A 26,557-nucleotide genomic window follows, 5' to 3' on the forward strand; every position below is an offset into this window, starting at 1 on the left:
TTCAGAAAATCTCAAATACATCACTGAAAAAAATTAAATTTCACACTTCAAATTTCATTTTGTAAAAAAAAAAAGTTCTTTATCTATTAAAACCACACACATGTAAAAAGACATAAAAACAGTAAATATGCTTTAAAATGTGTTTAAAATACTTCAAATATAGTTATTAAAAGTACTCCAGAAAAGAAACTACACACATTTTAGGCCATCACTAATTCTTTAAGGTAACATATTCCAAATTCTTGATCCTACGGCTATTATCTTTTCCGTCAGTGATGACCAAAGTTGTGTTTCAAATGTTATTACAAAAATATACATAAAAAAGAAACACAACATAATACACATCCACTAATAAAACAAATCAAACAATATTTTCAGTTGAAATCTTAGTTCTTCATCAGTCAAACTTGTTGTTTACACAAAGTTTCTGAATATGGTAATAAAACTTGTATTTCACGTTTCCAATGGAGGTATCTTAGCAACTTCAAAAAATACCCTGCATAAGAAGCACAATATCAAAAGTAGTTTTATACATATTATATACAATACAATAATAAACTAGTTCAAGGTATGGTTGTATTATCCAAACAACAGATACAAAATAATAATAATAAACTAGTACATAATATGGTTGTTTTATTCAAACAACAGATACAAAATAATAATAACAAACTAATACTTAATATGGCTGTATTATCCAAACAGATACAAAATAATAACAAACTAGTACACAATATGGTTTTAATATGCAAACAACAGATACAAAATAATAAACTAGTACACAATATGGTTGTAATATGCAAACAACAGATACAAAATAGTAATAACAGAAGCAAGCACAAAGTAAAACTATCTTATCCATGCTTCATGTAAATTAACAAGAGCTTTATAGAAAGAAAAAGATATGAATGACCCTCTCAACTGGTTCCTTACCTAGATTTGTCAACATGTTATATTAAAAGAATCATCTTGTATAAATGTGTAATAAAAAGGCTTACTTGTGAGAGTACTTCGTTCGAACTGTTTGGAGGTTTTTGTGCAGTGGAGTTGAAATTAGCTTATTCAAGTGAAGAACAAGCTTCTCCAAGTCCGAACTTTTATAGCACGAATAATACTCCAAGGTTGGACTCTATGGAAGAAAGCAAGAGATCTGTAGGGCACATTAAACCTAAATACGTACAATATGCATAACATTCTGGAGATAAAAACATATTTAACTTTGTATCATTTAACACCACCAGATGTCTATTTGAAATCAAAGAAGCTTAGAGTAGCTAGAAAACAAATCAACTTGTCAAAAACCTTTTTAATTTTATAAACTAAAAGGTCAATTTGCCAAAATTTATAACAATTACTTAGTAATACTGTTCTTATAATAACCAGATGTTTTAGTAGTTTCTACCAACTCTTTATAGAGTTTATAACAAAAGTTCAGCAGATGGATAGATGATAATAAGTAACTGATTAAACTTTCATTTTAGTAATTAAAAACATTCAACTGCCCAACAGTGTCTGTCAAGAGTAGCTCTTGTAGATAATATCCAATTACATGAACTGATAATTATAATGATCTGTAATGTCATATTATCTACCAAAAATAGATTTTTGCACATAATACACATTTATTAGAATAATGCAATTATAATGGTCTGAAATATTAGATTGACTAGTATCTAATAAAAATTGCTTTTTATAGATAACACCCATTTAACAGAACAATCTTAATTATGATGGTCCAGAATTTCAGACTGACCAGTGTATACCAAAAGTATATTTTTAGCCACAACATAGCAGCTTGTAGAATGACTCCTAGTTCTCTCCCCTTTTTTTTTCGCCTTTCTAAAATATAAATATTTAGCTCATAGCTCTGTTATCTCTTGACCAATTTGAGATCTAATTACAGTTTTGGACTCAGAAGGTCAATCCTTTTTGGCTAATGTATTTGATCATGCTCAAAGTCTTATAGAATGATATACTGAATCCTGCCTAAAAACATTTCAATTTGAGGTTAGGCTGGTAAGGATCCTGATGAGTAATGAAATCAGGTTTGTGCAAAAATATAGCTAATAAAAAGAGGCTCAGATTAACTCCTGTGTGAAAGAATTGCAAGTCCCCAGTTATTGAGGTTTCCTTTTGTAGATAATACCCATTTATTGGAACAGATGTAATTATAATGGTTCAAAACAGAATGTTCAAGTGACCAGTGTGTAAAAAGGGGTTAGCAAAAAACAAATTGAGCATGCATCTTAATGGAATGAAATCATAATTGTCAACCAAATTGACAGCTACATTTATAGCATTGACAAGTTTGCAACAAATATTTATTTATTAGTTACTTATTGTTATTTATTAGGTATCATGAATTTTTGTCACTATACGCCAACAAATCAGAGTAAACAAGAAAGTGGCATGACAGCAACCAATATTAGGCTTAGGATTGCAATGCTATTATTTGAAACAGATCTATACTTTGCAAAGCCAATGTATGGCCTCTCTAAAACAGTTAATAATTACCTTTATATTAATCCCATGGAATCTAGAATAACAGTTTCTTGCCATCACCCATACAATTCTTTTGAAAACTTGAGCTAGAAACTACAAACCAAGTTTGGTTGGCCTAATCAATAACTTACATACTTGTACATCCTTTCACTTCATAGTTGTGCTGCTCTAAATCAGATGTCTTTAATTTAAACGATAAAGAAAGTCCACCTTTCTTCTCAGATGAAACTTTTGTAAAAATTTCAGACTGATAGCTCGTGACTTTTTACATAGGCACGTGCAAAAGTTTTTAGTCAATTCAGCATTTTTTGATGAGTAACTTTGTACATGTGGCTTATATTCAGATCACCCTGTAGGATGGTAAAGACCTGTCAGTGTACCAAACTTGAACAAAATTTATAAAAGTTAAGTATGTTTAACTATCAAGTACATTTCCATACTTTTGGTACATAGAAAAAGAAATGGAAGAAATTTAATCAAAATTTGAGACTTTATAAATCGTGTGTTTCTTAATGGCTTGCCTTGAAATTTGGTATATAAAATAAGGGTCCAGAGAATATCCAAAGAAAATATATAACAATCTGGATTACTATAGTCTGAACTACAGAAAGTGAAAGATTGGTAAGCTCTCACTCTTGTTAATAACCCATTGTGTGTCCTGCCAGTTCTTGTAGCCACACAACACACTACCATGTGTCTTGGTCATTCCTTCATCCAATTCTTTCTTGACTGTATGAATGGGAAAGATATCATTTGCTATTAAAAGATAAAAGAAATATCTGCTTGCTAGTTTTTTATGCAATGTACTGAAAGTGTTCCTTGATATAATGAGAAGAGAATTAAATGCCAAATGGTTGTGTGTCCAAATGTTAGATCATAACAGTACTGCCATAAACAAGATGTAGAACTGAAATCACAAGATGAATGAGAAACATGAGGAAGTTTTAAATTTTCTATATTGAAAACGTATTTCCAAAAGATACTTCTCCTCACATTACCTATTCTTGTCCACTCTTGCTCTCTGTATGCAACCTTTATTCTTTATACATGCCACAAGCATTCTGTTCCCCCTATTGTAACTGAATGATGCCAAAATGCTTCTCATGCAAATCATCATGGATTACTTCTCACCAATAGGAGCATGATGTACTTACATGATGCACATGATCCCTAAGTACATCTATGCCAAACTATCATTTCAAAGTTTGACATATCTGAAAATTAGAGTGTCAGGTCCAAAGATTTGATAAGGGGAACCATACCACTTCTGAACTAAGTATACTTTTGCCCATCCATCAAATATGTGGGAGATAAGGGTGGCAAAAGAGAAAAGCACAACCACATTGAAAAAGAACTGTGGTAAGATAGTAATATCAATTAAGAAATGTATATGGAACTCAAACCCACATATTATAAAAGTGGGTAAATCAATGATGTGTCCCTAGGTGTACAGTGGCTAAGGCAAGATGTGTATTACTTAGTAAGTCACTTAACCTAAAACCTATGCTGCTGGAAATCAACATCCACATGGAGGTACAATCATACTGTGTTTACCAAGTTTAAAAGATCAGAAGAAAATTAGAATCACTCCATTTCCTGAGCATGACATGATATCTTAGATCTGTTGATTCAGAGATCAGACAGACATCTGGTATTAAAAGGATGTCTATATAATAAAAATAAACTTTTCCAACAGCAAAACTAACTGGAACCATTTAAAAATCAAAAACACCCTTGGCAACAAAGAACAGCAAAAAGAATAGAGCAATCCCACTCAACTCCACTGTGACGCACAATAGAGGAACATAATTGGCACAGTAATATATGACAATCCTAAACACATGTGAAGGCTTATGTTGATTGGCTCTACCCTAAATCCAACACATAGCCATGGGGTACTGACATCCACATGGGAGTAGAATGAGGACTCCCAATCAAAGGGTGAACTACAATTTGAAATTTCACTCCTATGTGATTTTATAACACACAAAGGAGGATAAAATGTCATCTACATCACTCTACACTGCATTTAGTGATAGTTTTTTTTTTATTTATGTGGAACCCATTCAGTAGGCTGCTTACATGGTTGACTACCCTAGTAGCTCAGAATTGGAAGTGTTAAAGACTTTCATACTCCACTTGATGAAAACGGGTGTGGATGGTTGGTTGATTTGGTGTTTTATGGTGCAAAGCAACTAGGCTATCTACACCAAACATCCAGTAAAAAGATAAAATTTTAGTAAAATTCATAAAAGGAAATTAAGATAAAATGAAACAGTTTAATTTTTGAATTAAAAAACAACACTAAAACCAATTTCTACAGCAGTAGGATAAAAACTACAGTAATACAAGTTGTAAAGGGCTTTCTGTACCATAACTGTAATTATTATAACTCACCAAGAAGACTAACAAGTACAAAAACTACTGTCCGTCACCTGAAGTTGGCCTTTCCAGTCCTAGTTTTGAGTTATTTGACATTTTCTAATTTCAAATTGCACTAGATGTGCTTTGTTTCTGAAAAGGGAATTACATTAAAAAAGGTATAATGTATAAATTAGAAAAACTTAAATAGCATTAAAAATATCAATGGCCTTTAAAAAACTAAAAACATTTCCAAGGTGCACAGTGTCACCATCGCCAACGACACTAGCTACCATTATGGTTAAACTTTGGAACAGAACATGTTTAAAATATTGCTGTTGTTTAGAGTCAAAATGATGGCAAAACAGTAAAATGTGGCTTATTGTGACCCAAGTATTACACAAACAACACATTGATGCGTCAGTCCCATATAAAAGAAAACAATGAGTTAAACTGTGACCAATGCATAGTCAAGTGAAGACAACTTTCTCTTTCCAATTCTTATGGAAACAAGATACCCAAAGTCCAATAGAGGGTTTTATTTGGAAAAGCTTGTTTTCAAATTGCTCATTCCAAGTCAACTGCCAACTGATATGTACCTGAGCCTTGAATACAGGACCACAGTCCATGTATCGAACAGGCACAGCTGTGATAGTGCCATTGCAGATAGATTTAGCTGTGGTGTCGTCGAGCTCATTCTCACAAATACCAACATGGCCCGGTAGCACGAAAAACTGGATAGAAGTAGATGTTAAAGAGAAATGAGCCAGTTGGTTTTGAATATCAGCAAGAACAGGGTGTAAACTAACGTGAAGTGATTCCAGGGCCAGTAGAGAACTAAGCAAGTCAATATAAATAGTGCAGTTTGAGTACTGCTTAGCTTCCATGTGATTCAGGGAAAGAGAAATAGCATACAGTTCAGCAGTGAACACAGAAGATGTCGAGGGGATTCTGCATGCAACCACAAAACCACAACAAACCATGGCAGAGCCCACACAGTCACCTGATTTCGAACCATCTGCATAAATAGGAATGGAAGGATGGTTCGAAAGATGTTCAGCAAATAGCAGACAGTATTTCCAATCAGGAATGTCTACTTTTCTCAGATGACTTAAAGACAGGTCACAGTTGGGGACTGTAAGAAAGCCATGGTGAGATGGGCTGACCATTGGATACAGCAATGTTATCCAACAACAGACCCAATTCATCCAACTGCACCTGGATACAAAGGCCAAAATGAGCAATGGCAGATCGTCTGTTCTGAAAAAGTATAGCTTACTGAGGAAGGGAACACACAACCCCAGGTGGGATGTTTTGGTTAGGAACGAAGTTTTGAAGCATATAGTAAAGATAGTTGCAAATGGTGGAGGTGCAAAGAAGGTTCATGAGACTATGTATAAGCTCTGAACTTCAGAAGTGCGGAAAGCCCCAGTGCAGAACTAAAATCGTTGATAATAAATGGGGTCCAGCGTCTTTAAGGCCGAGGTCCTGCCAAAGCCATTGACCAGTGATCCATAGTCAAGTTTTGGGCGAATAACAGCATGATAAATTTTTAGCATAGAACATTGATCTGCTCCCTAAGTAGTGGAAGAGACGACACGGAGGATGTTCAGTGCTCTTGTTCATTTGACTCGTAGCTGCTTGATGTGTGGCATAAAGGTCAACTTAGGTCAAAGAAAAGCCCCAAGAACTTTGTCTCAGGGACCACAAGCAGTACAACTTCACTAATTTAAGGGTGGGAATCTTATAAAGTATAGTAATATAGGATGGCCTACTTCTACTGTAAGAAAACTTCTGCTTATTTGTTGGAGCAATATGCCCTTTTTTGTACATCTTATAACATCAAAAAATGGTGGGGGTTTGGGAATTTCTCTTGTAGGAATTTAGGGTGGTTTATCTCTATTTTAAGGTTATATCTAAATATACAAGGTAACTACCTTTCCACAACTGGCCGCAGACAGCAAAAGGAAGTCAGAATTAAAACAGTGTAGGTGCAAGCATTCAACTTTTAACTGATTCTACATAGATAGATATTATATCCACAAACATTTTCTGCCGAGTTAATAATAGCAAGGGCTGGTAATAGAAAAGAATTTGATCTTTTTAAGTTTCATTCTGAATGTTTTCTATTTGAATACATATGTATATACAACATACATACCAATCACAATTGTACAAATATTAAACATTTTAATTTCATAACTAAAATTAACAAATGGAATTTAATTTTTCTGGCATTTTTCATGTATGCTAAATGTTTACATTATTCTTGTAAAATCAAAATAAATGATGCAAAACATATCACGAACTCTAGGCCTTCTACATTTCCTAGACTCTATTTGTCATGTCTGTCTGACATTAGTCTTAGACCTATACATATTTAATCCAATGGTGATCAGTGTTCTAACTGCAATGAAAAATATTCTGAGTTTGATTTAGTAAAACCGTTATCATTTACATTCATTCCTACCAAAGTTTTTGGGGTAAGAAGTTAAGAAAGCCAGATTAGTTTCATTATCCTAATCACCTATACTAAAAATTAATCTCACTAAATATTCTTGTTATTGGCTTTCCTCTATGTTGTGAATTCCAGTCTGTCTATATATTTGCATGATACAATATGTGGTATGTAAATAATTGAGCTGTGAATACTGTTATTGTATATTTCCTTACACATTCAGAGTCACATTATCTTGTACTAAATACAGTATTTTTTACACAAAAATATGGGCTCAAAGATATTTGCTGTGAAGGTTTAAGTTTGTAGTCAAGAAATTTATCAATTATTCTGGTTGAGGATCACAGTCAACATTACTTGTCTAGTGTGAGCATAGATAAGTATACAATAAACTGCAACACCCTACTCAATAAAGATCTATTCCAGGGCAGTAGTCATCTGTCAGATAACATGGAGATCTAAGCTGGTCATAAGATAAACTCAAGCCCTATTATTACAAATACAACATTATACTTCAGTACTATGCGATTCCAAGTATACAGGCATAATGAACTCTGTACTGACTTTATAGAGGGTTGATCAGTTAGAATGACTGAAGCCACAGTAAATATATTGTCATTTGTTTCTTTATAGAATGACTGCAAATTGTAACAAACAACCACAGTTCCTTATTCTAAATGGCTAAAAGCTCAAATTATGTATATTCATAAAATCGTTTGTTTTATTGACTTTTGAACTGTGTCAAACATAATATAAAAATCTGCTATGCAAGTTACAAATTATGTGGTGCATATACAGCTTACATTACCTTATCAAATAGCATAAAACTGGCCACCAAAGTAGAAATGCCAATCTTACTACTAGCATGCCAGTATTTTGTAAACACTAACATTTTGGTTACCATACATTACGCTAGGTGTGTGTGTATTAAATTTTTCAAATAAATTCTGAAATTTCAGTTGCTTTCTTAAAACAAAACAATAAAAATTAAGTTGTGTATGCATGTTTTAAACATTTAAGAAACAGCTTAACTATTACATAGCCTTGCAAACTTCAAACTGATGTTTCTAACTGACCCATAAAACTTCACATTTAGAGTTCAAAGGTCAAATGTGTTTATAAAGTTAATAGTTTCACCTTATGAACTATAGTATCAAACAGGTCATGACTTTCAACACAGCAATAAAGTATTGCAAGTGTCACATCGACCACACTTTCAAACAGAATAAATAAAGATCCAAGAGTAAGACTTAATAATTTGCATGAAAACTTACCCATTCAGTAATGTTCTTCATATTGAGGGCTAAAAAGAGGGCTGCTGCAGCAAGCAATGAATCTCTTACATCAACTAAATCATAGTCCATTAAAGCTGTCTCCAGTATATATCTGGCCAAAGTCAACATTTCCATACTTATCTTAGCACACTGGAGACAGAAATGAAAGTTTAGCCTGTAAACGTCTAAGTACTTAAATTGTAGATGAAACATTCTAACCATAAGTAAACAGGGGATTTACCATTAAAACCTGTATTCAGTTTCTAAGTAGTTTTTCTTTACAATTTTATGTTAATCACACAGTGTAAAAAATAGCTAAGTTTCCTCTAGACAGTTTTGACACATATGCAATCTTGTAACTACCCGAAACTATACTGTAGTTCATTAGGTTAGCTTTTATCATGTCTGTACTTATGTGATAAGGAATAATAAGAAAATCAAACTAATCAGTAAGAACCTCTTCAGTTAAGAAAAAATAATTCAAAAAGTAAGCTAGTTCACTATTTTCTATAAAAGTTTTAGAAATAAAATACTGAGACCAGGCACAATTGAAACAGTGACTTCTTACCGGATGACTAATTACACCCACAATCGTTGGCAAGTCGGCTGGTTGCACCCAAGAGTATTGACCAGATGGCTCATAAAACACATGCCAACTTACCAAACAACTGATTACACCCATGAGTACTTACCAAATGGTTGGTAACACCCACCAGCACTTACAAGACACCTGCTAACCTACAACTATTTAGCAAACAGTTCCTAGACCATGACTACTTAGCAAACAGCTGGTAACCTATGAATACTTGCCAGACAGCTGCTAATCAACAACTCTTTCCCAAAGAGATACTTACTCATAACTACTTGCCCAACAGTTGCTAATCTGTGATTGATTTCCAGATACCTTCCACTTCTCTAATGCTAAAAAATCTGTTTTTCACTTGCACATTTTTATGGATAGAACTCAACCATTCTTCAGCAATCCTATATGTTCCTTTACTATATGTTCCTTTATAGTTCAAAGTGCTGACTTAAAGTATTTTATAATTTTTAAAAAGAACACACTATAAATTCTAAAAAAGTAAAATCAATCAATTTAATTATTCAAACTTATTATATAAATACTATTTCTAATTTCATACACTACACAACTGGGATAAAAGTCAATGCAAACTATCTCACCCGAGCATAACGCCTTAAAAATCTGTATGAAAGTGGAATACCAAGATCAAAATTAATGTTTTTTAAGAAGTCTAATCTCCATCTGCAGAAGTTCCTTGCGGCTGTAGGCATCATCACAGATATATAGAAATTCATCAACCACTGGAGGAATCCGCTCCTAAAATGTATTAAATCAAAACACTTAAACTGAATACTGGTGAAAACTGTGTAAATTAATCAGTGAGTGTATGTCATAACATTAGTGAATACTAGTAATTGAAAGGTGTGTAACACAGCTGAGACTGAATAGTGAATACTGCTCTTAAGTAAAAGGCATAACAGTATGACTTAGAAAAAAATGAGACTTCACTACTTTAGTAATGAAATAGGTTATTTTAATGGTGAGACTGATTAACAGATATACTACTTGCTGATTCAGTTGGCTAAACACTTGCAGGAGAACTCAATGAATCTTAGCACTGATTGAAGAGCATGTTCCTATTATATTAGTATTAATGGTAAGATCAACTAATAACTTTAGTTCTTTAATACAATTTGAAGGTACATGGGTCATTATCATTAATATTTTGTGATTTAAAAGTTTTTATTGTCCTTCATAATTACTTGTATTATGAAAACAAGTATTTTCTTATAATTTATGTCTCCAGTTTGATCATCTTAGAGAAGAATGTAAAATAACAGCTGAGCATGACATTTCTTGGTTAATTTATGTAATTATGAAGACATAATAATGATTACAGATGCATGTGCATTTCAAAAATTTTTAATTTTAACTATATGTAATGTACTTACATCAAATTTACATGCAATAAAAATTGCCGTAGCTCCAACAAGTTGAAGTGATGCCTTTGGAACAGGATTGTTCATCAGGTAATGGTCGACAAGCTTTACTGCCAGGTACAAAGTTTCATGGTTCAATTCAAATGATTCTTGAACTTCCACCATCCAGTCCACCAGGATAGCTCTCATAGACTTGGATATTTCAGGCTGCTTACTCAGATACTTTTCAACATGGAACATCAACTGTTGTAAATATTAAAGATTAGTATCTACTGCCTGCTGTAGACAAGTTAATCAATACAAAACCACTGTATTATTATAACTAAGTTTCTTCCTGATAGCATGGTACAGAGGTTAGTAACTATTGTCTGCTATAGACAAGTTAATTAATACAAAACTACTGTATTATTATAACTAAGTTTCTTCCCAGGGTTATGAACAACGTGTATTATCTTGTATACAGCTCCACCAGTGAGATGTAACAGTGCTAAACAGTAGTTCAAGAAACTGAAATATTACATTTCTGAGGAATTTCATATTTTTAGTTGGTTTTCCCAATTGGGAATGTATAACCCATTTGTACTCCTTTAGTTACGAGCAGTTACAGTGAACATATTGCATAAAATAAATCAAATACAAATTCCTCACAAAATACAACTTTACATCTCTAAATGTAATCTTATTTCATTATTTTTATCCCCGTGTTCACACATTAATTTTAATTGACTTGCATACACCTTATGTACACAACTGGATGTCAAACTGTGCATGTCATAACATTTTAAAGAGCTACACTGAATGTTAATCAAACAACTTTATTATCAAGTTATATCAATAAACTTGATATGAAAACAGTTAGTAAATCATATTTTAATTTCTTGATTTCAAACAGAAATATTTCAATAGTGTTAATCTTTACTTTCATCATGTGACACTTGTTCACTCATTTAAACATTCTATTTGAGCTTCTGACTTTTAATTCAAATTACATATAAATACTGCTAAGACATAACCTAATCTTACATCACCTAATTTAGAGATAAAATAAATCCTACTTGGTAAACCCTTTTATCACATACTATATTATTTGTAACCAAAAGAAAAAGATTTTAATTTGATTTCCAAGTAAATGTAGTTCATTCTAACAACAGTTTTTGAATTATTTTGCTTACAATCTCATTCTGACTATGATAAGATCAGCTTGACCAAGTAAAAGAATTATTTTAATGCAAGTGCAGAAGGTCTTGGTTCTGCTACCCACAGAAAACAACAAACTCACCCTGCAGTTAAAACAACCTTTAGAAGTGGTCAACAAAATTAATCTCTAACATCCCAATCTCTTGAAAAGGTACTTCAGCAGGGAAAAAGATATAAGCTAGTAAGGCATGCATCTATTGCAGGTGTGTCTGCCATAGACACTGAATAATAAGATGGTCATTTTCTCATAAAATATATAGACTTGTTAGATCTAAGAATGCAGGGTGTAGAGGAGACATACAAATACATCTACATCAGTGAAGAACTGAATGACAAGCACAAGAAAGTAATAAGATACAATATGCTACTGCTTAGATATCTTCAAAGGCAGACCAAGTTAAAAAAAATCTTATACAACACAAAATTAAGACCATGATTATGGATTCAGTCAAGATGAAACCCTACCAGTTGCCCTACATGATAAGAGACCTGATCAAGCAAGAAGTTGAGGTAATGTTAGAAGTTGGAATCACTGTTCACCAGTGGTAATTGTGAAGAAGAGAGATGTAACACCTTGCATCTCCATAGATTTCTAGAAACTGAACATTGCAATAAAGTTCAACTCCAAACTTGTGGTCATCCCAGAGGTTATCATGGCAAAACTGGATGAAGCAGTTTTTCACCAAAACTGACCTCAGTAAAGGTCACCTGGCAAATCTCAATGGAAGCAGAAGCTAAACAGAAGACAACCTTCATGACAACAGGTAGATTCTACCAGTTCAAGAGAATGCCATTTGGATCAGTCAACTCAGCAACATTCAATCACATGATGAGGAAGATGTTTCACACCAACATCAAGCATTATGTGGATGACATTCTGATCTATGCAGCCAGATGAGAAGATCAATTAGAGAGTTGTTCAAGGTCTAACCACCAAACCCACTAAGAGCTACACCAGAGAGACACAGAAGAGAAAAATGTAACTCACATAAGATGCACCAGCTCTGATGACCATACAGCAAACAGATCCTTCCTGGGGTTATAGCAGGATGCTATAGCAAGTTCACCCCAAACTATACTGAAGTAGAAACAACCAATGGCATTCCAGAAGTTAAAGAACATTTTAAGAAGTTTGACAACCCTTAGAATGCCAGATTTCAACAAACTATTCATTGTTCATGTCAGTGCTATAGACATTGGAATTAAAATGGGGTACTTCTGCAAGAACATATCAACAAACTCCATGACGAGAAAACCCACTTGTAGAGAAAATTATACATGTAAAAATGGCTGGTATGGATAGAGAAAGCACTATGTAGAGGAGCAAACAACGTATGATATATATACTTTCTAACAATGTAAAGCATACCATGTTAAAGTTCTACTTTTCAACAAAGTAAAGGAGCCATGTTACAAATCCTACTTTCTAACAATGTAAAACACACCACATTACCAAAAGTTCTGTTCTCTTACAATATAAGGGCATACCATGATACAATAAGCCTTATTCTCTAAAAATTTAAAGCTTTAATATTAAAAAAAAAACAGCCAACACTACCATAAAACATTTCTCTTTCATTTATTAAAGAATGACTTTAAATATGCTTTATATACATGTAACTACCATTAAGGTAAACAGAAAACAAGTAAACTTAAATGACCTTTGTTCAATACTTTTTAATGCAGAATATACAGTACTTACATGACAAGTAACAATAATTGCATGTAGATTTCAATTCATTTTGTTTAATATATTTTAACTCAGAATACACAATATCTTTACATGACATGTATGGACTTGCAAGTAGATCTATTGCTCAGTATGTTTAAAACTTAGCAGGAATCTTACCTCTCTTTCTCTGTAGTAGCTAAATATGTCCTTTGCATATACAGCCTCAGCAAAAGGGTCTTCAAGGCATTCCTGATCAAAATCAAAGACCCCAGATGGAACAACTTGGGAAACAAAGGTTGTAATTTCACATTCAGGTTTCTTGTATTCTGATTCAGTACTAATGGAGAGAAAATATTTTGCTAGAAAACAATAATGTTTAAACTCACTTCTATTAAACAAATACGAATAGTAAAACTAATTAATAAAGGTATAAAAGTTCTTACAAAGAGTGCTACAGTTCACCATCTCGAGAGACTATTTAAACTTACCTTCTGGTAAGTTAAGAAAAATGAGGAAAGGTTAAGGTTATTTCTTAACATAAAACAATATACTTAAATAATAACAAAACAAAGGAAATATAAATTACCAAAGTTTTCACTTATCAAAATGTTTACAAAAATGAACAATAATTTTTAATCATACTGAATCTCAAGAAGTTAGTCAATTCCACAACAAACTACATTAGCACGTAACCAGTACCAACCATTGTTCCTCAACCGCTGTAATATACAAGGTAGTATCTTCCCCCTGTTCCTGGCTACTTCTAACAGTATCTTCAGAGTACATGTTGTCCCCATTCTGTTCTTCCAAATTATCTTGTATTTGTTCAGACTGCTGTGCTTTCTTCTGTTTTTTTGAAAATCTGATGCCAACTTTCTTTATTTCTTGACCAAACACTTTCTTATGTCCACCTACCAGGGCATTAGTAATATCTCCAAATACTGATCGTTTCTTGGGAATATCTTCTGGAGAATTCTCAGCTGATCTTTTAGAAATATTGTTTACTAGCTTTTCATTCTGTCGAAGGAAAAATGGTTGCTTTGAAAATTCAGTTTATTTCACTTGTCTTATACAACATTAATATTTGTAGGTCACTGTTTTAATTCCGAAATCCAGCAAAGTAATAAAACCAATAACCATAATAATGGTGATAAATATCACATTATGTAGTGTTACTGTTTTAAATGTCAAAAGCTGGGAATTAGTAAATACAATAAGCCTAATAATAGTGATAAAAAATCACCCAAATGCCTAACAGTAGTAATTAAAATTACATTAGATTTTCCACATTCTTTAATAGTTTACATTTCAAATTACAGGCATAGAAAAACATTTTAACATGCAAGTTTTGTTCAACAGCAGAGTTTGCTAGCTGACCTGCACATGGTAAGAAACATCCGTTACAAAATGCAGAAATAAATAAAAAAGAACTCATATACTATATTATACATACTAGACCACAAGGGACTGCAAAATCATATTACTTTACAGAAACCCTTAAAGATTTCTACTGAAGAAACAAATAAAGGTCATTACAGAGGACAAAAGAGTTTGCAGTAATCAACACTGAAATACATCAGCGATTAGAAAATACTGCTTACCACCTCTTTAACACATTAAAGGAAATAAATCCAGTATCAAAAGTCTTAACTCTTTGTAGACATCCACCACCAACAACAACAACAACAAAAAGGAGAGAGAGAGAGAGAGAAAGAAGTGGTAAATAGTATGTTTTTATTTTAACAACACTTATTCAGCTTCAAACCCTAATATTTCCTGGTATATAAAGTAAAACTTCAAAATTAAAAAAATACTCAGCTATCACAAACTAAATTAACAATCAGTTAAACTGGAAAAAGAAGCAACTGAAAAAGGTTGCCATAAAAAATTTTTCAGTTAATGTACTTTTTTTTTTAATAGTACATTGTTTTTAACCTGTAGAAAGCCAAGGTTTTCATCTATCAAATGATGCATCGCATTACATCTTTTCCATTCAGAAAATAATTTTTCTTTCAGTGCAAGCTTCATTTCCATGGAAAAACATCAACTGCCTTGGATAAATTTGTAATAGCTCTTATTGCATAGTTATAAAGCCATAAAAATAATGATACTTGTAGAACATTGTCTGATTTGTAAATGTGTTTGCTACTACCATTTGTAAAAAAAATAGGTTTAAGTGTCACTGACATTCAAAAGCAAAAAACCTGTACTTCTTATTTTTCATAGTCTTTGTTATTTATTATTATAAAAGTAATAAATGCAAAGAGAAAACTTTTACATCAGATTAGTCAAAGTAAATAACACATTTTAACAAGGCATGTATGCAAGCACTTTAAAATCATTCATGAATAATGCAATTGAATAGTGACATAACACATACATTACTTAAGTGATTTACATTTAGAACTTGGATCTGTGAAAATAGTACTAGTAATAGCATTTACACATGGTTCAAAGATACTTAGAATGAACAAATGTAGCTTCACAAAACAATTTAACATCAATCTAGAAATAGTGTAACTCAGATTTATCTAATTTTATTTGGTGGTTACAAAATTGGTCAACTTGATCAACCTTGTGCAGAGTTAGCATAAAAAAAAGCTTATAAAAATAAAAAATGTTTCAAATATTTACAGTGTTTTAGAGATTACACAAATGGCATTTTTAAGTTAATATGAAAATAACTTTGCACTTAAACTGGTTAAAAAAAAAGACTATTAATCAAAATATCTTTAGAAAAACTACACAGCTGAAAACTGTTTTTGTACAGAAACAATTTGTAATGTTTATAACTGTCTATCAAATTTTTGAAGATATACAAACTATAGTAAGTTATAGTATTAAAACTATATACAAGTAAAAAAATGGTCACATAATTGGTCCTTGGGACCAGGCATATATTGAGTTTGTAACTAGTTCAGTGCTAAATATGCAGAGCATGTGGTGTATCTGTCTAGAATACATAAAGAGTAATGAAACAAAATGTGTTATAACTGTTGCTTTTAAAATAATTAACTTTTAACACACCTATTATCAAAACTAAACAATCATTAAATACTATATCACCAAATAACTCTTAAGCTAAACAGTCCTGCATATCTAACATACATATTCATGTAAAACAGAGTATTGTGTGTGTGTGTGTGTGTGTGTGTGTGTGTGTGTGTGTGTGTGTGTGTGTCACGTCAAGGTTATAAAAAAACTCATCACAATGGTGTTCTATATGTGAACATAAACATCATGTAAGACACTGCGTGTCTAGTCAAGGACATCAGAATACATCACAACTGTGTTCTACATATCCATGTAAACAGACAAACTTTGGCTCAAACTGAGCTTTAAGAGGACAATTAAACTGGGATCAAGATCAAACTAGAATAGTTTTTTTGTAATATTGAAAGAAAATAGTTCAGAGGTCATAAATTTCTTAACATCTAAAAAACAGTCCCAGAACACAACTAAAATGTTTATTTTTTCTATAGTTCAAGAATACTTTTGGCAGGTCTCAGTATGAATGTCCACAAAAGATTTTTTTAAAATAAAAACACAGAATAATCAAGCACTCAATCTTTGAGATAATAATTAGGTAGCTGACAATTAAGACTGAAAGGACAGTTGGTCATTAAAATTTAAGACTTTTAATAAAATGGAATGAATGAGTCTTCAAAAAAAAAACCAACCTTTGGTTGGTTGGGCATTTTATGGCACAAAGCAACTAGACTATCTGCACCAAACATCCATTAAAAAGCTAAATTAAAATTATTAAAATTTGTAAAAAGGAATCAGGGTAAAAAAACCAGTAGTTTTTGAATTAAAAACTTAGAGTTAAATCCAATTTGTATATATAGTTTACAGCAGTAAGAGAAATTACAGTTATATTAGTTTTAAAGGACTTTCTACAGCATAATTTCAATGGTAATAACTTGCCAGGATGACTAACAGGTAAGTTCAAACATCAGCATTAGTCACTTAAAGCTGGCCTTTCCAGTCCTAGCTTCAAGTTATCTGATATTACGACCATTTTCTTATTTCATATTGAACTACTTATACTTCAAAAAGGAATCATAAAAAAAGGTTATTTTATGAATTAAAAACTTAAAATGTTAAAAAGGTCAATGACCTTTAACAAACTAAAAATATTTAAGGTGGACAGTGTCACCATTGTCAATCACATTGTCCAACATTATGGATAAACCTTAAGATAAAACATGCTTAAAATAGTGCCATCATTGAGAGTCGTAACAATGGTAAGACAGTAAAATGTAGCTTACTTTGACCTGAGTATCACACAGACTACATACTTGTGCATCAGTTCCATATAAAAGAAAACAATGAGTTAAAAAACTATGACCAATGCATAGTCTAGTTATGACAACTTCCTCTTTCCAACTCTTATGGAAACAAGATGCCCAAAGTCCAATAGTGGGTTTTATTTGGAAAGCTTATTTTCATGTTGCTCACTCCAAGTCAACTCTCAACTGGCAGGATCCGAGCCTTGAATACAGGACCATAGTCCATGCATGGAACAGGCACAGCAGTAATAGTGCCAGAGCAGACCAACTTAGCAGGAGTACCTGCTTTTCTCTTTGGGGATTGTAATAAGCCATGGTTGGACTGGCTGACCAGTAGATACAGCAGTATTAACCAAGAACAGACCCAATTCATCTAACTGTACTGGATATGAAGGCCAAAAGGAACAATGGCAGATCATCTGTTCTGAAAAAACATGGCCCACAGAGAAAGGAAAACACAACCCCAGGTGGGATGTTGTGGTAAGAATTGAAGGTTTGAAGCATACATTAAAGACAGCTGCAAATGACAAAGGTATAGATGGGATTCATGGGACTCCAGTACAAACTCTGGACTAAAGAAGTGAAGAAGGCCCCTGTGCAGAACTGAAGCCCCTGATGGTGAACAGGTTCTGACATTTTCAAGGCTAAAGTCTTGACAGAGACACAGACCAGAGACCCATAATCTAGTTTTGATTGAGTAAAGGGATAATAGATTTTTAGCATGGAACATAGATCCACCCCCAAAGAGGTGGAATACAGGATAAAGATGATATTCAGTGCCCTTGTACACTTGACACTTAGCTGCTTGATGTGTGGAATAAAGGTCAGCTTATGATCAAATACAAGCCTCAAGGAACTTTGCCTCAGGAAACACAACTTTACCAATAAAGAGTTCAGGATCAGGATGAATACTCTGTTGATGACAAAAGTGCATGCAAACAGTTTTGGAGAGAAAAAGGTTGAACTCATTTGCTGTGGTCCTCTTCAGTAAATGACTGAGGGCAGTATGTAGCTGCCACTCAATATACCTCATATTTGACAATTGACACGAGATGTGGAAGTCATTGACAAAGAGACCATATGCAACCGTAGGGGGTAGTTGTCAACTGATGCCGTTAATCTTTATAATGAAAAGTGTGACACTCAAGACACAGCCTTGAGGGACTCCAAGTTCCTGTGGGAAAGAATGGGAAAGTGTCAAACCCACATAGCCCTGGAATTGCAGATTCATAAAAAATGTTGAATAAAAATCACTAAATTGCCTTGCAACCCATATGAGTGGAGATCTCGCAAGATACCATACCTCCATGCTGCATCATAAGCTTTCTCAAGGTAAAAAAATACAAAAACAAGATGTTGCCACATGAGAAAGGCTTCCCTCATTGATGTTTCAAGTTGAGTCAGTAGTCCATGGTGGAGTGCTGTCTTTAGAACCCACACTGAGTGGGTGAGAGGAGGTTGTTTGATTTGAGGAACCAAACAAGATGAGCATTAACCATCCTCTCTAAGAACAGCTTGCCAAAGCAATTGGACGGTAGTTCAAAGGAATCTTGGGATTCTTCCCAGGTTTAGGAAAAGGGAGTACAATAGCATGGCATCAAGTATCGGGAAAAACATTCTCCTGCCAGATTCGGTTAAAAACAATCAGAATAGCGAGAGAGGCATCTATTAATGAATATCATCAGGTCCAACTGATGTACTGCCAGACCTATGAATAGCAAGTTTATGTTCCACCAGTGTAAGGGGGCAATTACAGTCATAGAGATGATCAGCCCGAAAGGAAAGAGACGATTGTTCTATCCGTGTTTTAATGGCTAAGAAGATGGGAATGAAGCAGAAGTGCTTGTGAGAAAAGCTTTCACCGAGAGTATTGCCGATGCTCTAGGTATCAGCAGCTTCCTAACCATCAGAAAACAAGATCAAAAGAGAAGCAGAAGTGTACTGGCCACTAACCTTTCAAGTTTTGTCCCATACAACTTTGGAACTGGTGATAGAAGAAATGCTAGATATGTATTTAATCCAAGATTCCTTCAGGGTTTGACATCTGACCATGTGCAGGGGCCTGCTAAAATGCAATGCAGTTTAAAAATGTGGGATACCTGTGAAAGGTATCCGAAGCCCATTTATAATTTTTTTTTTTTGTCATGTGGCAGACAGGATTCCACCAAGGACAAGGATACTGTGGGAAACGTGCTGAGGTTTTAGGAATACACTTAGTAGCTGTCTGTATAATACAGTCAGTTACTGCTGCAACACAGTCATCTATCAATGGCTTACACACAATGGCAGGATCAGGTTTTGAAAGAGTGGTGAAGGCTAGTTAGCCTGGTTCAACTTCCATGGCCAGTCTCTCTCAAAATGATCACTGCCTGATGAATTACTGTCAACTCTCCAAGAAAAGTGAAAAGTGAATAGGAGCAGATAGAAAAATCTATAGCACTAAGAGACTGATGAGGTGTATGAAAACATGTATAAGAACCAATACTGAAGAGAGATAAGTTGTGGTACAAGAGCATATGCTCCATAGTACAATCCTTCCCATCAATACTAGCACCACCTGAGAGGGGATTATGTCCATTAAGATCCCCTTGTAGTAAAAATGGAAATGGTAACTGCTCAATGAAGGCATCAAGGTCTGATTAATTCTAGATCTCTTCAGGAGGCAGGTAGAGAGAACAAATAGTAATGGTACAACCCAAAGAAACAAAGTAATGCCTCCAAGGGTAATCAAGTGACAGTTACAGGGTAGGCACATGCTAGTCAAACAGCAATGCCACCCTACCATGCACTCATTCATCAGATGTCCTTTTGTTTCTATGTTTCTATACAAGGAAAATTGCATAAGTGTGAGTGTATCAGCAGGTTTCAGAAACTTCTTATAAGGAGAGACACACAGGATGGCAAGAATCAATCAAATCCTTAATGTCATCTAAATTTGATCAAAAACCTCAACAGTTCCACTGGATCAGAGTGGCCAGATCTTCTGTTTGCTATCTCGTTTTCTTTCTTTATTGGACGAACATCTATCAACCTCCATGGATCCTGCCCTAGGTCAGGTATACAGGTCTCTGTTTGTGGAAAAATATTCCAATGACTGAGGGCGTGAACTAATGTTTGATTTACTTTTTGGGGCTGCAGAAGAGAATAGACCCGAGGAAACATTTGAACCTAAAGGAAGTGAAACTCAGCAGTCACTGGAAGGAGTGGTAGGGATAGAGATGGAAGTAGACATTAATGTATCAACTTTTTTAATTATGGAGAGTGCAAGATTCTTAAGATGTTTTGCAACAACTCTGTTGGAGGTACAGAAAGATTTGTCTTCACTCCTACTGTGGTAGTGGAATGGAATGCAGCAGCATATGCCTGAAATGGAGTTGGGGACAATAATTTCCGAGCCTCTGAGTAGATGATATTATTAACAGTCTGTAAGCATTGCACCTCTTTCTCTTCTACCCATTTAGGGTAAGAAATAGAGTTAGGGTGTGAGCCACTACAGTTAACACAATATGGTTCCAGATTGCACTTGTAAGCATCGTGGCCTTTACCACCACCACGAGCACATACCAAAGACCCATGACATGATGTTTTTGAGTGACCAAACCACGGACACTGGAAATATCCGAGAGGGTTGGGAATGTAATGCTGTACCTTGCAGTTCAGATAACCTGCTTTGACTGTGGCAGGTGGATGAGTTGATGTAAATGTTAATATCAGAACATTGGTAGGTCTATAATTCCGTCTTTACGAGTGAAGATTCAGCGTATAGTAGTAACGCCTTGGCTGAAGAAACCAGTGTAGATTTCTGATGCAGAAATATTCTTCAAATCCTTTTCAACTATAACTCCTTTGGAAGAATTCAAAGTCATATGGAAAATTACCTCAATGGGTAAATCCCAAATGGCTTTTGATTTCAAGAGGAGTTTGGTATGTTTCCTTCAAAACGTCTCCAGAGCACAACTCCTTTACTGACTTTGGAGAATCAGCAAGACCCTCTAATGTCTTCTGAATGAAAAATGGAGACATCTGCCCCAAAGATTTCTCAGATAAGAAATGGATAATCAGAAACCAAAGTGTAGAATCTGGCTGTAATATTGACTGTACAACAGTTATCCATGCTTGGTTGTCTTCCAATGATCTGTTGCATTTTTTTTGTTTTTTTTTCATTTTTATTCATTTTGTCAGAAAGAGGAATATCCATAATAAAGAAGCTACACTTCAGCTCCCAATGACCCCACCCACCACAGTACCCTTTGAGGGGACAAACTACAGTGCCAAACAAGGACACTGCAGCAATGCAAGGGTTTCGTGAACACTATACCCAAACACCAACATCAGATACAATGTCCACAACACCTGTTGAGAATAACCTAGTATTTGGTTAACCCTAGTCCAAGTGAACCAATTGATTGACCCTGGGGGGGGCCATCCGTCTACAGGAATTCAAGGCCAAAGTGATGTGTTAGGGTTGGACCCCTCAACCACAAGGATCCTCTCCTCTCCTTCACAGGTCATCATACATGGCCTTAGATCTTAGAGAAAGTAAACTGAAAGAAAATAACCTTCCCCAGGAGGTCCATGACGACAAGAAAACCCACTTGTAGAGAAAAATAAACATGTAAAAACAGTTGGTATGGATTGAGAAAATTCTATGTAGAGGAGCAAACAATGTTTCGACCTTCTTTAGTCATCATCATGTTCACAAAGAAAGAAAGGTAACTGGTTGTGAAAAAGACGGTTGAAACGTTCGCTCTTCTACGTAGAATTTTTCTCAACCCATACGAGCCATTTTACATATACATTCTTCCCCCAGGAGGTCCCCTCACCATGTATATGAATCCACACAGAGAGGACCAACCTTTGCTGGATTCATTTTAACATCTGCCAGACAAACCAGCACAGCGTCTTGACATGAATCAAAAAATATGGGTCCCTCCAGAAAGTTCAGAGTTATTTTAATTAGACAAAATAAAGAAATATGGCATTATTTAAGGTTTAGATCATTGGACTAGCCCTGTGATCATGACAGCCAACTTAAAATGCAAAGTAAAATGATGAATCAATGAACCATGCTTGAAATGTTTCAAATGGGGTTGTTAATGTGATATCTTAAGTGTAACAAATTAAACTAAATCATGGGTCCAGATTGAACAAAGGAAGATGTTATTCAAAAGGTATCCCAATACATTTGACCTCAGAATTAAATCAAAGATTCATCAATTGATTACTTCATAGACAGTCAAACAAAAAATTAACACATTATCTTTATCTTCTAAAAGGGGAATAGCATCACAAAAATATGTTACACAAATGGCATTATAAAACCAAAGGATGGCAGTATTGAAGTTGGAGCAGATGTATTACAAGGTGATATCCCTAACTATTATCAAATTAAAAGTACCATTTCCACAATGAAGAGTAAATACAAGAAAGATGATATAATGCTCAGTACAGTATAATTATAGATATTTCATCATTGCATATTTCTGTTCAAATTTAGCTTCATTTGTTTTAAAAGTTGTGCTAAGCTTCATTTATTAATCACCAGTTTCTCGAGTTAAACCAATTCTACATCATTAGCCTTATCAATGTATTAGACAAATTACCATATTAGAAGACATGCTGGTTTCACTTTAGACTGAAAGTATAATATTAAATTACCCCTTACCTTTAGTCCTTCTTCTTTTGCTTTATGACCAGGTCCTTTAAGAACATTTACAGAAGTCATTGTTGGAGGTGACAACTAGCAAGTTCACCTGAAATAAAGTAAAAAAAAAGGTTGGAAACTATCTCAAGATATTTTTTCAGCCTTATATGAATTTTCAATTAAAAGCTGATGCCAGGACTCTCTTTCATAATCATTATTAAGCAACAGTGATGAGTTAATATTTTCTTAACCACACAATTTTTTCTATAAATCTGTTTAAAGGCACTGACTCTCATCATTGTCCTTAACACTAAAATGTTCTTTACCTAAAATTATCTCATTTTATTCCACATAGTAAAATCATACATTAAATATTATCTTAAAGGTTTTTAGTTTCACTGTATAAAACAATTTTTTTTTATATTATATAATATAATTAAACAAAGAAGAACCATATTATTTTAATGGATCAAATAAGGCATACAACATCCTAGAGTTCTCTACCTTACAAATATAAAATTAACAGAAAAAGTATAACTTTACTCACATGTATTAAAACTAAATTAATACACATAATTTTTACTACTTGTGTTTCTGTACAATTGTTTACCATGGTGATTGTTAACTCATTAAAGATCACATCATTAACACAGTTACTTCATTACTTTCTTTATCCTAGTATCACATATTCCAACATCTAGTCAGAATTGTCCATATAGTGAATAAGATAATGTTTGCACTTATGCAATTTAAATTAAATAAAACATATATTTACTTAATTAAAGGTAATTATAATGTTAGATATAAGGTTAAACTAACTAAAAAGCAATCAACATATTGATCAAATATGAAAGTGGTATATGTGATAAACAGCTAGCTGAAACAATACTCAACTGTTGGATGAAAACAGAGTGATCATACAGAGTTTTTAAGGTTTGTCCATTATTCATAATTAAGATTGTCATTTTGAAAATGTTAATAACTCTTACGGTATATATGAGAAATAGCCATGCTTAAAATACAACAAAATATTGTGAAAACGTAAACCCAAATTTGGTTACAGGAGTACTAGGTACTACTGTGATACTAACTGTAACACAAACATAAATAAGAAACTGTAGTGTGAATACTAAATAATACTATTACCATTATAATTAATAATACTAATTACTACTAGTATTGATAATGGCATTAGCAGTAGTAGTACTGATAGTACTATTACTAGAACTAGTACTAACTCGTCAACAATGTTAACGATAATAACACTACACCATTAGCCTGAAGTTTGAAACAATTCATATTAAACTACTATGAAACATAAGTACCTCGTGCTAATTTCAATTCAAAGTTTTATCAAACTGCTGCAGCTCAAGCCGTTTACAAAAGTAGACTCTCGTTTTAAACTTTAGTCTAGCGTCACAAAAGCATAATTCATTCCCACCACTCTTCGAAATTTGCACCATAATCTAAAACTATACGTGATTGGTGCACACTTTATAGACTTAGCCAATCAAATAGCAGATTTAAAGAAAACACTTTAAAATAATTAATTTCTTTCACTTATCAGCGACTTTCTAAAAAGAAGAAAAAATTGCACATTATTTTTTATGTTTTATTGTACATGTATTGCATTGATAAATTGTGTTTCACTTCACTGTTATTATTTCATGTAATTTAATCAACAATACATGCAACAAGATAGAGAGAAAAGGTTTGGTTTGGTTTGAATTTTCGCTATCCGTCCCTAATTTTGCAGTGTAAGACTAGAGGGAAGGGAGCTAGTCATCACCACCCACTGTCCACTCTTGGGCTACTCTTTCACCAACAAATAATGAGATTGACCGTATATTACAACGCTCCCACGGCTGGGGATGCAAGCATGTTTGGTGTGACGGGATTTGAACCCGCGACTCTTGGATTACCTGGCCAGGTAAAGTTAAGAAAAATGTACAACAAAAAATAAAACACGCTATGTCTTGTATCCAGTGCATACAATGTCTTTCGTGCTTCTTTTTGTATATTCAAGAGCAAAGCCACATTTGGCTATTTCCTTTGTCCACTGTTGTAACTCTATAAACTTACCTGTGTCTCATCAGGTTGTGGTTCACGTGTAATTACGAAGTTCACCAGCAATCTGAGATAGGACACACACAATTTTTAATTTGTTGAGTAATGAACGAAGTTCATGTTCTGTTCTTTACCTCTTCAGTTACGAAAATGCAAAGGAAAAAAACATTAAATTCAGTCGTTGTATGGTATTACAAGATAAAAAACAAAATTAAAGAGCTTTAGTGTGATATATTTGTGGAATGGACTGTCAAAGATTTTATATTAAAAAAGACACTCAGAAATTAACTGATCGACTAAATTTAACTAGTTAGATGCTTCCTTAGTTCTTGTTTTCACTATATGTGATAGGTTTTTCATTTTTCCCGTGTAAGATATGGTGCAGGCACGTATTAATATTCGTTAAGGTATAAAATAAAAACATTTTTTTTTTCTCTAAGATTAAGTGGAGTTTTCAAACTCCTAGCGATCATCTTCAGTCATACAAACATAATAAATATTCTAAATGTCACATCTACTAACCAGTCATTACCGCTGTGTAGTAATCCAGTAGCTATCATCAACTATCCTGTACAGATCTTTCAGTTATTCTAATTCAGCCAAAATTTGGAGGTCATAATTGTCATGTCAACACATCATCAAAACTGTCATGTTGCTTCTCAACAGGCGTTCTTTGGTGTAACTGTTGTCAGACAGTCAGACATGTCAGCATTTTCTCTTGAATTACTCAAGTAGTGACCCTTGCATACAGATTCAGCATCGTACATTTAAAAAGCGTATCTGAAATATTTTCATAAAAGTGATTCATCTCTTCCTTCGATGTGCATTTAAATGTTGGAAGGATAAATCTGCTTAGCCTCGATCACAAAGCCTTTCTCCTGTGGAGTCTCAGCCAACACCGCGCTAAGGTGCCACAAACGTTGGGGTAAATTGTAATAGGCATGTTCAGAAAACACTATATTTGAATAAGTATTTGATCACTGCTTATAAAAATAATTGCCTATGAATTATCATCTTTGTGCCAGTTGGTGTTTGATGTCTCACCTGCCAGTGAAACAGATCAGATCAAGTTGTACCCTCAGTCTCTCTTGACTGGATTCAAAAGGCAACGACCAGAAATGGGATTAG

At 33.8% G+C, this 26,557-nt stretch overlaps 1 protein-coding gene across 1 annotated transcript; it reads right to left on the reverse strand.

Moving 5' to 3' along the window:
- Window positions 1–318: 318 nt before the first annotated feature.
- On the reverse strand, window positions 319–24,819 carry LOC143253562 (G2/mitotic-specific cyclin-B3-like). The gene is given in 10 exon segments (XM_076507627.1): window positions 319–496; window positions 999–1,129; window positions 8,596–8,745; window positions 9,778–9,834; window positions 9,836–9,934; window positions 10,570–10,800; window positions 13,604–13,763; window positions 14,130–14,443; window positions 23,384–23,471; window positions 24,688–24,819. Coding segments are annotated over 9 exon segments (1,245 nt in total). The 5' UTR covers window positions 23,444–23,471; window positions 24,688–24,819; the 3' UTR covers window positions 319–453.
- Between the last annotated feature and the right edge of the window lie 1,738 nt (window positions 24,820–26,557).

This window comes from Tachypleus tridentatus, chromosome 6, assembly GCF_004210375.1.
Source record: "Tachypleus tridentatus isolate NWPU-2018 chromosome 6, ASM421037v1, whole genome shotgun sequence".
Taxonomy (NCBI): Eukaryota; Metazoa; Arthropoda; class Merostomata; order Xiphosura; family Limulidae; genus Tachypleus; species Tachypleus tridentatus.